Source organism: Cuculus canorus, chromosome 1 (assembly GCF_017976375.1).
Source record: "Cuculus canorus isolate bCucCan1 chromosome 1, bCucCan1.pri, whole genome shotgun sequence".
Lineage (NCBI taxonomy): Eukaryota > Metazoa > Chordata > Aves > Cuculiformes > Cuculidae > Cuculus > Cuculus canorus.
Genome location: NC_071401.1, coordinates 155,682,719 through 155,695,947, shown reverse-complemented (window position 1 = coordinate 155,695,947; position 13,229 = coordinate 155,682,719). Strand labels below are relative to the sequence as shown.

The following is a 13,229-nucleotide window of genomic DNA, read 5'->3' as shown; positions in this document are numbered from 1 at the left end:
AGGTTGGAAAACACCTCTAAGATCAATTCCAACCATCAGCCCAACACCACTGTGCCTACTAAAGCATGTCCTAAAGTGCCACATCTACACACTTTGAACACCTCCAGGCATAGTGATTCAACCACTTCCCTGGACAGCCTGTGCCAATGATTCACTCATTTCTGTAAAAATTTTTTTCTAATATCCAATCTGAACCTTCCCTGGCACAACTTGTGGCCATTTCTGCTCGTCCTATTGCCTGTCACTTGGGAGAAGAGACCAACACCCACCTGGCTACAGCCTCCTTTCAGGCAGTTGTAGAAGGCAATAAGGTCTCCCCTCAGCTTCCTCTTCTCCAAGCTAAACAAACCCAATTTCCTCAGCTGCCTCTCATAAGACTTGTGCTCCAGCTCCATCACCAGCCTCATTGCCCTCCTCTGGACATGCTCTAGCAGCTTCATGTACTTCTTCCAGTGAACACTGAACACAGGGGTGTGATCGCCTCCCTACTCCTGCTGGTTGCAGCCCTGCACAGGGCACGTGGCTGCTGAGGGCCTTCCCTTGTGTACAGTGACCAAACCCACTCTGCTGACAGTGTTGTACCCCTGAATAAACCAATATGAGCTGCTATGTAGAATGCATCTAATGATGGGAGTTCATGAACAGCCAGGTCCTCTTTTTTGTGATTGATACAAGAAGTAGTTGCTATTACAAAAAGTGGAATATTTTTGATTTAAGCTAAAGTAGAGTTAAATTTCATCTAAGTAATTGGATTTTTTTTTTGAAAGTCAGGCAGAATGTCCCTCTGACAGCATGGTTTCTTTCAAGCAGCGTTTTTCCAGACAGCATGGATTCTTTGGAGATGATAATGTCTTGTGTGCAGTGTGATCTGTGTTGAACAGGTGTCTCTGCTTTTGTAGCCTTTCCCCATCTCAAATGCAAGGTCAGGCAGAGTTGGAGCCAGCTCCAAATCAGCAAGAGTTTTGACTGCTGTGAGGTTCACAATAACATTAAAATTAGTCCTTGGAAAGCAATAGAATATGCATAAATGGGGAAATGTATACACATGCCTATAAGTGGGAAATCTATTCTGTCCCCAGCTCTTGTCTCACTGCACACGATTGAAGGAGATCGCTCCCGCATATTGCCCAGGCCTGATAAAGGGTGCTCGCTGTCTAAATCTCAAAAATGAGTTTTGGAGAGTTTACTTACTGGCATTTTTGGTATCGGGATATTTGATTAATAGAACAATAGGAAAGCACAGAGACTGCAGAACACTGGCATCTGGCTGGTACTTCAGGAGCCAAACAAGATGGAGGTTGAGACAATGCTTATTTCGAATCTTATATGGAAGCTTCAGAAGGGGCCAGATGCCAGTGAGATAGGGCAGGGTGCTGCTTTGCAGACCTCAGACTCAGTAAAGGACTGTGGGGAGCATGCACGATGGAGAGGACACCTATTATAATTAGTACTGGGGGATGTGATTAATATGCATGATTTTTACAAGAAACATAATACATAAATACCAATTCAGTGTATGAAACCCTGCCACCCACTACCATTGGGATACACGGTGAGCGGAACAATCCCCTTGTGTACTGAAACACGTAGAAGAGAATAGCGATGAAGCTGGTGAAAGATCTGGAGCACAAGTCTTATAAGGAACGGCTGAGGGAACTGGGATTGTTCAGCCTGGAGAAAATGAGGCTGAGGGGAGACCTTATCACTGCCTGAAAGGAGGTTGTAGAGAGGTGGGTGTTGGTCTCTTCCCCCAAGTGACAGGCAATGGGATGAGAGGGAACGGCCTCAAGCTGTGTCAAGGGAGGTTTACATTAGGTATTAGGAAAAGTTCTTCATGGAAAGGGTTGTCAGGCATTGGCAGAGGCTGCCCAGGGAGGTGGTTGAGTCACCATCCCTGGAGGTGTTTAAAAGATGGGTAGACAAGGCGGTCAGGGACATGGCTTAGTGGCAGATAGGAATGGTTGGATTCGATGATCTAAGAGGTCTTTTCCAACCTGGTGATTCTATGAATCTGATGCTGTGAGTAGCCAGACCTAATAATCAATGCCAATTTGATTATTAAGTAAGGTATTCTTCAATGTGACGTCGGGCATGCAGGGGATCGCTCCACCTAGTGTGTGTGCAACTTCCAGTACCACTCACAAAAGCTATATACAGTCAAAGCATACATATTCATGACATTTCCTGGAACAGGTGTATCTCGGAATTTATTTACGTAAGTTTCATCCCTTACACATGCGCTCTGCCATCTGGGGGTCTTCTTCAGGGGTCTCTGGATGAAGGCCATAGGTCTCTCTCACAGCTGAACTTTTCAACTCCCTCTCTTGCGCATGCTCTCAGACTCCTTGGGCACCTCTTCAAGGTAGCATCTGGTCCTAGCTGGTTCTTCTTTCTCTTATCGTTGTGCTGGTCTTTGTTATCTGGATTAATTAGATACACTCACATTCTTTCCCATTCTTTCTAACTGCAGCCGTGCTAAAAGTCCTTACTTAAGTGCAAGTATCCAGGCACAGGCTGGCTAAAAGTTATTATTCAAGCTAATCCTACATTTTAGTTTTAAAATCACAGAATCTATACATAATATTCAAATATATAATAGGTTAGCAACTTATGGCAAATAATTTCTTCCTTCACTTATGAGGAGCGGCTGAAGGAACCGGGATAGTTTAGCCTGGAGAAAATGAGGCTGAGGGGAGACCTTATTGCCCTCTACAACTGCCTAAAAGGAGGCTACAGAGAGGTGGGTGTTGGTCTCTTCCCCCAAGTGACAGGCAATGGGATGAGAGGGAACAACCTCAAGCTGAGCCAGGGGAGGTTCAGAATGGACATAAGGAAAAGTTCTTCACGGAAAGGGGTCACCAGGCACCAGCAGAGGCTGCCCAGGGAGGTGGTGGAGTCCCCATCCCTGGAGATGTATAAAAGACGGGTAGACGAGGTGCTCAGGGACATAATTTAGTGGCAGATAGGGATGGTTGGACTCGATGATCCAAGAGGGCTTTTCCAACCAGGTGATTCTATGGTTCTATGAAAAGCCAGGTAGGCGAGGCGCTCGGGGATGTGGTGTAGTAGAGGACAGGCACGGTTGGACTCGATGATCTTAAAGGTCTTTTCCAATCTAATACAACTAGAGGATGCCGTGATCCTCAGGCCCTCTTCGCTGCTAAGCAGTAGGTTTTTCGGTTTTTCTCCGGGTGACACGAATCAGAGAAGCCGCCCCCCTACCCCAGCGGAGGGGGGCGGGAGTGGGGCGTGGCCAAGCGAGGTACCGCCCTCTGTGGGGCGCGGCGGCGATTGGTCCTGGCGCCGGAAGTGCCGGGGCAGCGCGCGGCGGCGATTGGTCCTGACGCCGGAAGTGCCGGGGCAGCGCGCGGCGGGGGCTCCGCGTGTCACATGTGGGTGAAGGAGCGGCTGCGGCCCTGCCGGGACGGGACGGCGGGGAGGGCTCCTCCGTCCCCGACCTGCTATCCCCCGGGGTGTTGGTGCGCTGCGCTGCGCTCGCCCCTCTGCCCACACCGACAGCGTCACCGCCTTCCCCCCCACTCCTCTTTAACCCCCCCCTTTAAACCCCCCTTCCTCTTTAACCGCCCCTTCCTTCTTAATTCCCCCTTCCTTCTTAACTCCCTCCTTCCTTCTTAACCCCCCCTTCAATCTTAACCCCCCCTCCTTCCTTCTTAATCCTCCCCTTCCTCTTTAACCCCCCTCTTCTTTAACCGCCTCCTTCCTCTTCGCCTCCCCTCACAGCCCTGCTGCCTCATTGGGATAGCCAGGCTGATGCCCTGCTTAGCTCAGTGCAAGGCACTGGAGTGGCTTTCCGGGCCCACCCCACCTCAGTTCTTTGGGGTCTTGGTTTCCCCTTCAATGCTTCGGTTTCTGAGGGTATTGGTGTCTTCTCTCTCTCATCAGAGACGCTCTCTGCCACCATGTTTGTTCTGGTAGAGATGACTGACACAGTAAGGATTCCTCCCTGGCAGTTTGAGAGGAAATTGAATGAATCCATTGCTGAAGAGCTAAACAAGAAGTTGGCCAATAAGGTAAAGTGTGGCTCATGTACAGGTTAATGCAGATGTCATAATATCCCTGTTCCTAGTAAGACTTGTGGATGAGGTATTGGAATAACTGAGATGTGAAGGCCATCATAACATCCCTATACCTAAAGAGATGTGTAGGTGAGGTGTCAGAATAGTTTAGATGTGAAGGTCATCTGCAATGACTAAAATATCAGAGGCTGCAAGCAAAGAGACAGCCATGTATCATCTCAGAGAGGTCTTTCATTAATGGCTGTTGATCTGTTGGGAAGATATTGAGACTCCACATGGGGCAGAGGAGCGTGGAAGAGAAGTGAGAGTAGTTGCTGGTTTGTGTGTAGAGTAGCAATCCCAAACAGCCTGAAAAATGGATGGAAACTCATCCATCCAGTGGGCAAATTTTAAAAAAGATTGTTTCAAGCAATGTAGAACGGTAATACTGGAAGAGAGATTAAGATGTTAATAGTTGCCCTGGTCTGTGCTTACTATTTGAAATATAGCGTGGTAGTAAGTAGCTTATCTTTGGTGCAGGATGTAAAAAAGTGTTGTGTCGTATATCGGGAGGTCACAGCACAGTTTCCCTGCGCAGCCTCTGGGACTGTCATGACCATACGGCTCTCAGTGCCAGGCAGGGACAGAACTCAAACTGTGGCTTGTGAATGGAGCTCAAAAGAGCAGCCTGTAGGGGTGAGGATTGTACACACAGGTACAAACAAAGCAAATCTCTTCCCTTGTCCACTGATGACTGGTGGGTGCCTCAGATTTTGTAGGCCCTGAAGCAGTCTCGGAAGTGACAGAGAAACTGAAAGTTATCATCTCTGCCTGGAGCTGATATCATTTAAGACAGAGTCAAGCCTAGAAACTTTTGAGGGTATCTCATGTACGTTTAGTCTTTGGACAAGCTGTGGGGCTGGTGAATGATGTCTGTGGGCAACTGTCTTGGCAAGTTAAGTCCTCTTTCTGCTGACAATTGCCTCAGGGGTTTCTGTCTGTATCAGTGCCCTTTCTAGAGCCAATGAAAACACATCCTTCCATAACCCTTGAATAAGTTTGGGGTTCCCTTACAATGCAGCATGGTTGAGGCTGAGGCCATTCAAGGAGTGTGCCAAACCGGCCTCTCTTCCATCCTGCTGCCCTTAGAATTATAGAATAGTTTGGGTTGAAAGGGACCTTAAAGATCACCCAGTTCCACCTCCCTGCCATGGGCAGGGACACCTCCCAGCAGACCAGGCTGCCCGAGGCCCCATCCAACCTGGCCTTGAACACCTCCAGGGATGGGGCATCCACAGCTTCCCTGGGCAACCTGTGCCAGTGCCTCAACCCCCTCATAGTGAAGAAATTCCTCCTTATGTCTAGTCTAAATCTTTCCCTCTTCAGTGTATACCCATTGCCCCCCATCCTATCACTACAAGCTTTTATAAACAGTCCCTCCCCAGCTTTCAGTAGCCCCTTCAGTTACTGACAGGTCGCTATAAGGTCTCCTTGGAAATTTCTGTTTTCCAGACTGAACAACCTTGACTCTCTCAGTCTGTCCTTCTGTTGCCTTCCTTTGAAAATGTTTGTGCAGTGTACAAACTTGATTTAACCTGGTGGGTTGCTTGATTTATTGCTTTTTAATTTCTTTGAGCAGGTTGTGTACAATGTTGGCCTCTGCATCTGCCTGTATGATATCACAAAGCTGGAAGATTCCTACATATTCCCTGGAGATGGTGCATCACATACCAAAGGTATATTCTTATCCTCAGTTATATGGTTTTGCAGAAGGTTAGTGATCTGGAAATGTAAACTGAGTTCAGTTGTTAGGGAAAGTATGTTTAAAGGAACTTACTGACCTTCATAGCCCTAACTCTGTTCCTTTTGGGAGGGCAAGAGAAACATGGCAAAAATCTTTTCCCTTTGCATTTTTCGAGTACAAATACAGCTTTAAATGGCCAGTCCTTTTTGCCTTCTCCAGCAGTCCATCTCTGCTCTACGATTAGAGCCATTAGTGTGGGATAATGAAGGGGTTAATTTAATTTAAGATGATTGGAAATCTGCCCGTAGAGAATAATTCTGCATTTGTCTAGTATTTTTTCTTTTTGGAGCTTATTTTCCCTAGCTAGAATGTTGAAATATGTTTCTAAATATAACATTCGCATGGCATTTGATGCTGTTTTCCTAGTTGGAAGTTTTGCTGCATTTTCGTTTGAGACATAGACAGATCTGGTTCAGCACACATTTCTAATGGCTTTTTTATTTAAATAAGGAATGACTAATGTCTCTGCTTTGACTTTTGGCAAACCCATGTGAGCGAAAACTGGAAGTAAATGCATAAAATTAAATTTCATTTTTCTTTTTTTTTTAAAGGTAAGATAAGTTTATTTAAATAATCTGGAAAGAGGTACATTTTTCTACCTTTAGTTTTCAGTCTGGAAGCGTTGCTTGAGCACGTGAAATGTTTCCTTTATAAAGGAACTGGACTGATGTATGTGGTTTCCCCCTGTCTAAACACTAACTCTAATAGAACTTACTCCCTCCAAATAAAAGCTTCTCTAATGCTGAAGGAGGATGTCAGGCTTTCCTGCTTGTTTTAATCTGCCATCAGCTTCTTAACTTTGAGTTACTCCTTGAACTGAAATAAGAGAATACGTTCTCTCTGAGCTTGGAAAGAAGTATCCTACTTTCAGAATCTGAGGGAGCACTTTGATAACTCTACTGTGTCTGGTAACAGCTCTGTTCTTAACGTACTGATTTTAGGTAAAAAGGAGCACTGAGTATGGACAACTAGAATGACATTAAATTGCTCATAAGCATCGTTTGGCTAAGATTGTCATAATATAGTATTCTTAGAAATGCAAAATGCTTAGTTAGAAACATTTTATTTAACTTGGATGAAAACTTTGGTTATGTTGGTGAATCTTACCTACTCTGATAAGATTTGATATAAAATATTTCATTTAAAGAAAATACGGCATTGCTGACAAAGATAAAAGGATCATAAATATTGCAAGAAAGTATAATTTCAGCTGAAAGTATAATTTCTTGGCATTGAAGTGTTGTGCAGGAATGCTCTCATCACAACTTAAACAGAGGCCCTGCTTTTGTTCTTCATGTTACATTTTAATTCTGTGAGTGTAAACTCTTGCAAGAAAGAAGAGCGGAGAACAGGACATTGCTGATCATAGAATCGTAGAATAGTTTGATTTGGAAGGGACCTTAAAGATCATTTAGTTCCACTCCCCCTGCCGTGGGCAGTGACACCTCCCACTAGCTCAGGCTGCCCAAGGCCCCATCCAACCTGGCCTTGAACACCTCCAGGGATGGGGTAATATCAACTGATCAACTGCTATCAGCATTCGTACACAACAGTTAGGACTCAGAACTTTTATTCCCCTTTTTCTGTCAAATCAGTGCTTGTAAGGAAACTTAAAGAAACTGGGGAGGCATTTAAGAGGGTGTGTAGGAGCTGGGGGTTTTGTTTTAATGGCTGCCACCCTGTGGAAGGAGTATAGTTCACTAACACGGGCATAAGATTAATGGTCTGATTTTCTTTTAAGTGCATTTCCGCTACGTGGTCTTCCATCCCTTCCTGGATGAAATTCTGATTGGACAGATTAAAAGCTGCAGCCAGGATGGCGTTCACGGTAAACCACAATTTCTAACATGAGGGGCGTATGAGCTATGGAGCTATTGGGTCTTTTGCAGGACTGTGATTGCAGGTTGTACGGTGCTGTCTGTGGGCTGGCTAAAGACTTGTTACTGGCCTCCAGCGCTGCTCTGATCTGAGAGAGCTTAGTAGAGTGAGCCTGGCAGCTTCCTCTACTCTTGATGGTTTTGTCTGCGCTTCCCTTTCCTTTTGTCATTCATGTGCATGCCCAAGTAGACCAGGCGAAACCCATCTGGAGCTTAGACTGCGTTTATTTTCTTGCTTCAGTTAACAGAACTTGTTTTTTTTTTAAAGCAGTAGCACTGGCTCGTGTTGGTCTGATGTATCTTCCCTGTAGTTCTGTGCAAATTTATGTAGCTGGAAGCATGGCAGAGAAATGTCTTTGTGAGCACAAAAGCGCTGTCAGATTCACGGAATACATAATTGATGAGCTGCTTTGCTTTCTTGTAGGAGTCTTCATGTGAGTGAGCTCCTCTGCTCAGTTGTTAAGTTAGGACAGTATGATTATCTTGGCTGTATATGCTGAATTTGGCGTGTCCACTCTGATCAAATTCAGCATCGTGAATCTCAAGGGGGAGGTGGGGGCTGTTGAATGTTTTGCATCTGTGATTTGTAAGCTCTTTTCTGTCGCGGACCTCTATAGCATCTGACTCATTTCTTGGAACGCTTTCATTTCCAATCCTGTTCCGAACAGCCTTTTCCTTTCCCAGCAGGCCTGAAGACTGTGCCCTCTGTTGCTGTTTGTACTTTGAGCTGGGTGGTTTCTTTGCTGCCAACTGAAATTGAGCGCTGTGGCTCAAAGAATAGTTCCTGCATGATCTCACATGTCCATCCTGAAAGAGGAAGGAGAACCAGTCCAGAAATGCATTTTAGGAATTGCTGTGGTACATCGTTTGCAAAGAATCATTTCAGTCTTCATCAAATTCTTTTCTCTGCAGTTTCTATTGGATTCTTTGACGATATTGTCATCCCACCAGAATCCCTGCAGCAGCCAGCGAAGTTGTATCCTTTGATCACCTTGGATAACTTTACTACTTCATTTGAAAAGATTGTGCAGTGCTGGCCCCACAGGCATTCACTGCTGCAACAATGAAGGTGCTCAGCGGCAGAAGCTAAGCCGTTGTGTTGGGCAAGTCCCACAGACCGTTATCGCAGCTAGACAGGCCTCACGCTTATTCGGTTTTGCAGGATCATTGTGCCCACTGATAGCAATGAATGACAGTGTCCCCTGAACAACCGCGCTGTAATCCCTGCCTCTGGTCTTGGCTGCTGCTGAAGACAGAATGATGGGTTTACCACATCATGTAATGTCTGGATATACCGTGTGCCTGATGTATGTTATTGTGGTAGGCAAGGTCCTCTTGGGTGTGAGGGCATTTGCTTGTTTGGGGGCCTGTTTTTGTGGGGGTAACCCCGACTCTGCCCAGCAGCATAAACCTTAAAGCGGGAAAGTCAGAAACAGGATGGGAGGTCCTGATATTGTCCAAAATGTGGATCAATTACGCAGTGTGCAATAATGCAATAACTACATCACCGAGAGAGACATTCTTCATTCAGGTTTGCACAAATCCCTGGTGCTTGGATTTTTTTTTTTTCCCCTCAAATCAAGCATAATTTAACGGGTTTGTTGCCTTCATTTATACACAAAGCTACACAAAGCCATACATTATTCATCATGCATGTAATCACATATTTACATGCAATTACAATAAATGCCAAGTCATTCCTTGCTCCTTCTGCACATGCTGCAAGGAGGGTTTTTTTGGGGTGCCTTGTGGTTGTCACCCCAAAAATTATCTGCCACATTTGCCCATCAGTCATCTCTTCCCAGTCTCTTCCCAATTATTGGCAATGTCTCCAAACTGCTGGTTTGGAACTTCTTTATTCAATTAAGTTTCCAGCTCCCCATTAAAAAGTCATGCTAGTAATGGTAGAATCATAGAATGGGTTGAAAGGGACCTTAAAGATCATCCAGTTCCAACCCCTCTGCCATGCGCAGGGACACCTCCCACCAGACCAGGCTGCCCAAGGCCCCAGTCAGCCTGACCTTGAACATTTGCAGGGAGGGAACATTCACAGCTTCTCTGTGCCAGTGCCTCACCACCCTCATTGTGAAGAATTTCTTCCTAATGTCTAATCTAAATCTTCTCCCTTCCGATTTAAAGCCATTCCCCCTCATCCTAGCACTCCATTTACTGTCCTTGTAAAAAGTCCTTCCTCAGCTTTCCTGTAGCCCCTTCAGGTACTGGAAGGTCACTATAAGGTCTCCCAGGAGCCTTCTCTTCTCCAGGCTGAACAACCCCAACTTTCTCAGCCTGTCCTCATAGCAGAGGTGCTCCAGCTCTCTGCTCATCTTTGTGGCCCCCTCTGGACCCAATCCAATAGTTCCAATCCAATAGTGGGGTCTCATGAAAGAGGAATAGAAGGGCAGAACCACCTCCCTCTCCCTGCTGGTCACGTTTCTTGGTGCAGCCCAGGATGCAGTTGGCTGCCTGGGCTACAAGTGTGCATTGCCAGCTCAATTAGATGCGCTATTATCTAACCATACAGCTGAAGTAACTTTAATCCCCTACCACAAAAAAATGGTAAAAGATAATCACTAGCTGGGACTCATCTTGTATAAGTCCCCTGCCTAGCTGATAGTCCTGAGATACTTAAATCATGGGCTTTTACCAACACTGGGCTGTGCCCATGGTGACCAGGGGCAGTGCATTGCGGCTTGAGAAACAGTTGTGAAAAGGCTTTGAATTGGGTCTGTTCTCAAAACTGTCAGAAAGTGATCTATTAGGCTGAGTGCTGATTGATTGTTTCCATCCTTAACCCTGGATGCCGCCAGTGATGAAGCGGAGCAGGTGTGGGTGTGGGAATATGAGACGGAAGAAGGGGCCCATGATCTTTACATGGACATTGGGGAGGAGATCCGCTTCCGAGTTGTGGATGAAACGTTTGTTGATACATCACCGACAGGACCAAGCTCTGCAGAGGCTTCCACTTCGAATGCCACGGAAGAAGTCCAGAAAAAAGAGGCACCCTACACTCTTGTGGTAACGATGTGCATAGTTCATACAGCCTTGTGGACTGTGTGGTTTATTGTATGTCTAAAATAGCATCCCATGCCCAAGGAACTGATTGCTCTAAGCTGATCAGGGAGCAGAGATAGTCACAAAATGAAAGGAGTGGAAAGGGGGCAAACGAGATTGTTCTTGCGGTTGCACTATGTTTGCTGTGTGTTTTTGTTGAAACGCTTCATGAGAGGGTGTGGAGTTCCCCCAGGAGGCTGATTCAAAGCAGGAACTGCAGATAGGAGTTGAGCCTACGAGGAGTACAGAGCTGGGAGAACCACATCAAATTTACACGGCAGCTAAACAGTCTTTCCTGTGTGGTGTTTGGGCATAAGACCCACCTGAGTGCAACACAAGAGACAAACTGATGAAAGCTGTGTTTTCTCACAGCTGGAATTGGGACAGTCAGGAGGTGGAATGGGCACGTGTTCAGTTTTCAAGTGTTGAAGGCTTGGTGTAGCATTGACAGGGTGTAAAGGAGCCTGTGGAAGTGCTGGGCAAGCTCTGATAGGAAAAAAAAGCGAATACCTCATCCAGAGCCCACAGGATTTATATTTGTATGTGTTTATTCCTGTGTTCTCTCTGCTGTTTACAATTGCGTGCTCTCTTCTCTCCATGAACAGGGATCGATCAGCGAGCCCGGCCTGGGCCTCCTGTCGTGGTGGACAAACAGCTAGCTGCAATCATAGCCTGCTCTGCAGAAAGTCTTTACTGGTGGATGTTTGGGTGGTTGTGGGATCCTGCTGGTGCTCATTGCTCCTCTGAAGCTGAATAAGAAATTAGATCTGCCATTCTCTGTTTTCCCCTCAGCTTCCAACCTGCCAGGTGGAGACAGTCGCTTTCAAGAAATGTCTTCTCTTGTCTTTTAGAAGTGAATTTACAGGCACAAAAAGCCTCGAGAGCAGCAGCACAAACTCAGCTGGAGCTTTGGTCTCCTGCCCCGGAGGGAGAACCGGGGAGGTCTTTACTTGCCTGAATTAAGAAGGGAGTTGACTTCAGTGAGTGAAAGCAGGAGAGAATGCCTGTCAAGATGGATCACTCCCTTGGGCTGAGAGCTTGATCCTAGAGGGGCAGAAACTTGCAGTTCTTTGATGGGAAACAGGAGAAACAGCCAAAGGCTAGAGTTAATAGAGATGCGGTATTCCAGAGACCTGGAAAATGCTGCTGCTGAGAGGGCAGGGAGGGGTGTGTGGTAATGTTCTGCTAAGAATGGGAACTTAACTCAGCCAAAAAAAGAACTGGAATCACAGTAGTTTACCCAGTAAGCAACTTGGTTCTGTGAAGACAAAGCAGTGTGGAAAGCTACGGGCTGCTCAGTGTGCTGAATGGAAGCACTTCACGGGGTGGTGGGCTGTATTTATGCAGAATGAGCTAAACTTTGCAGGAGTTCGACTGAAAATACATAATTACAAGCTGAATCGGACTGAGGCTGCTTTGAGCAAGCTAAACACTTGTTTGTGGGGGTGCGTTCAATACCAGAAATGGAATAAATAGTAAAAACCACACAGTCTGCCTTCCTGTATGTTTTGTGGGGAAACTGTGAGCTTCCTGCCTAGCAGGAAGAAAACTCTTCCCTCCTGCAGTTTTAGCTACTTGGATTTCAAGGCAGACAGTGTTGAGCCTAACACTTTGCGCGGCTCCAACAGCCAATAGCAAACAATTGCCGTCACCCTCCCTGACAGCAGTGAAAGGGAAGGGGCAAACAAAACCGAGTAAAATCTATGCAGGGCCTGTTGCCAGGAGGGTGATGTTGCACGTAATTACAAAGACAGCCACATTTGGTAGGAAGGGGCTGTAATTCCCTGGGATAGTGGCTCTGCTTAACCTCCAGCTGCGGAAACAAAGCCTGAGTCACCAGCACTTTCCTTACAGCATCGTTAGAACCCCTTAATTCTGAACTCTTATTCCTGGTGCATTGCCCTAATTAAAAGGGAGCCTAGAATTCCTTAGGTTCACACAGCGACTGAGGCCCATCTGCTCAGACAGGAAGCACACACAGCGGTGTGCCTTGGTGGCCAAGAAGGCCAATGGCATCTCGGCCTGCAGAGAAACAGTGTGGCCAGCAGGACCAGGAAAGTGATTCTCCCCCTGTTCTCGGCACTGGTGAGGCCACACCTCAAATCCTGTGTGCAGAACTTTTCTCAACCTTACGATTCTATGGTTCTTACTGCATGCTCTCTGTAGCACAGTAGCACTGAGACGCACAGTCACGTAGGTATGGTCAAATCAAACTGTTGGCAGAGAACCCCCATCTGTTTGCACAGGTGGAAATTTGCGGGATGGAAGTTAGAGCTGCAGCAGCCAGAGCAGCTTCCACACAGGCTGTGCTGGGGTAGTGCCTGGGAAGGAGGGAAAAAGGCCAGGTACGTCGACGTAGCTGTTGTGCTTAGCTTGTTTCACAGCATCAGGGCTGCTGGGAGCGTAGTGAGGTGGTGGATCCATGGCCTGAGGTGCTGATCCAATTAGATGCTCCTCAACATCAGTCTCCTGTTGTGG

General features: G+C 46.5%; 1 protein-coding gene across 3 annotated transcripts; it reads left to right on the top strand.

Moving 5' to 3' along the window:
* Nucleotides 1-3,332: 3,332 nt before the first annotated feature.
* On the top strand, nt 3,333-12,249 carry POLR3H (RNA polymerase III subunit H). Of its 3 annotated transcripts, none has more exons than XM_054056811.1 (7): nt 3,333-3,392; nt 3,904-4,031; nt 5,656-5,752; nt 7,562-7,648; nt 8,610-8,673; nt 10,508-10,715; nt 11,357-12,249. In XM_054056811.1, the coding sequence occupies exons 2-7, from the start codon at nt 3,921-3,923 to the stop codon at nt 11,408-11,410; spliced, it is 621 nt and encodes a 206-aa protein (XP_053912786.1). In that variant the 5' UTR covers nt 3,333-3,392; nt 3,904-3,920; the 3' UTR covers nt 11,411-12,249. The 3 variants fall into 3 exon arrangements, with proteins under 3 accessions (XP_053912786.1, XP_053912787.1, XP_053912785.1); XM_054056812.1 differs by having other exon boundaries at nt 3,357-3,479; nt 3,937-4,031; XM_054056810.1 differs by having other exon boundaries at nt 3,362-3,479.
* The last annotated feature ends 980 nt before the right edge of the window (nt 12,250-13,229 follow it).

Bases quoted from the DNA above. Each gene is read 5' to 3' on its own strand.
- POLR3H (XM_054056811.1), top strand. From the start codon at position 3,921: ATGTTTGTTCTGGTAGAGATGACTGACACAGTAAGGATTCCTCCCTGG. The intron at 4,032-5,655 runs GTAAAGTGTGGC...TTCTTTGAGCAG, and splicing joins ACAAGAAGTTGGCCAATAAG to GTTGTGTACAATGTTGGCCT. The intron at 8,674-10,507 runs GTATCCTTTGAT...GGATGCCGCCAG, and splicing joins CTGCAGCAGCCAGCGAAGTT to TGATGAAGCGGAGCAGGTGT.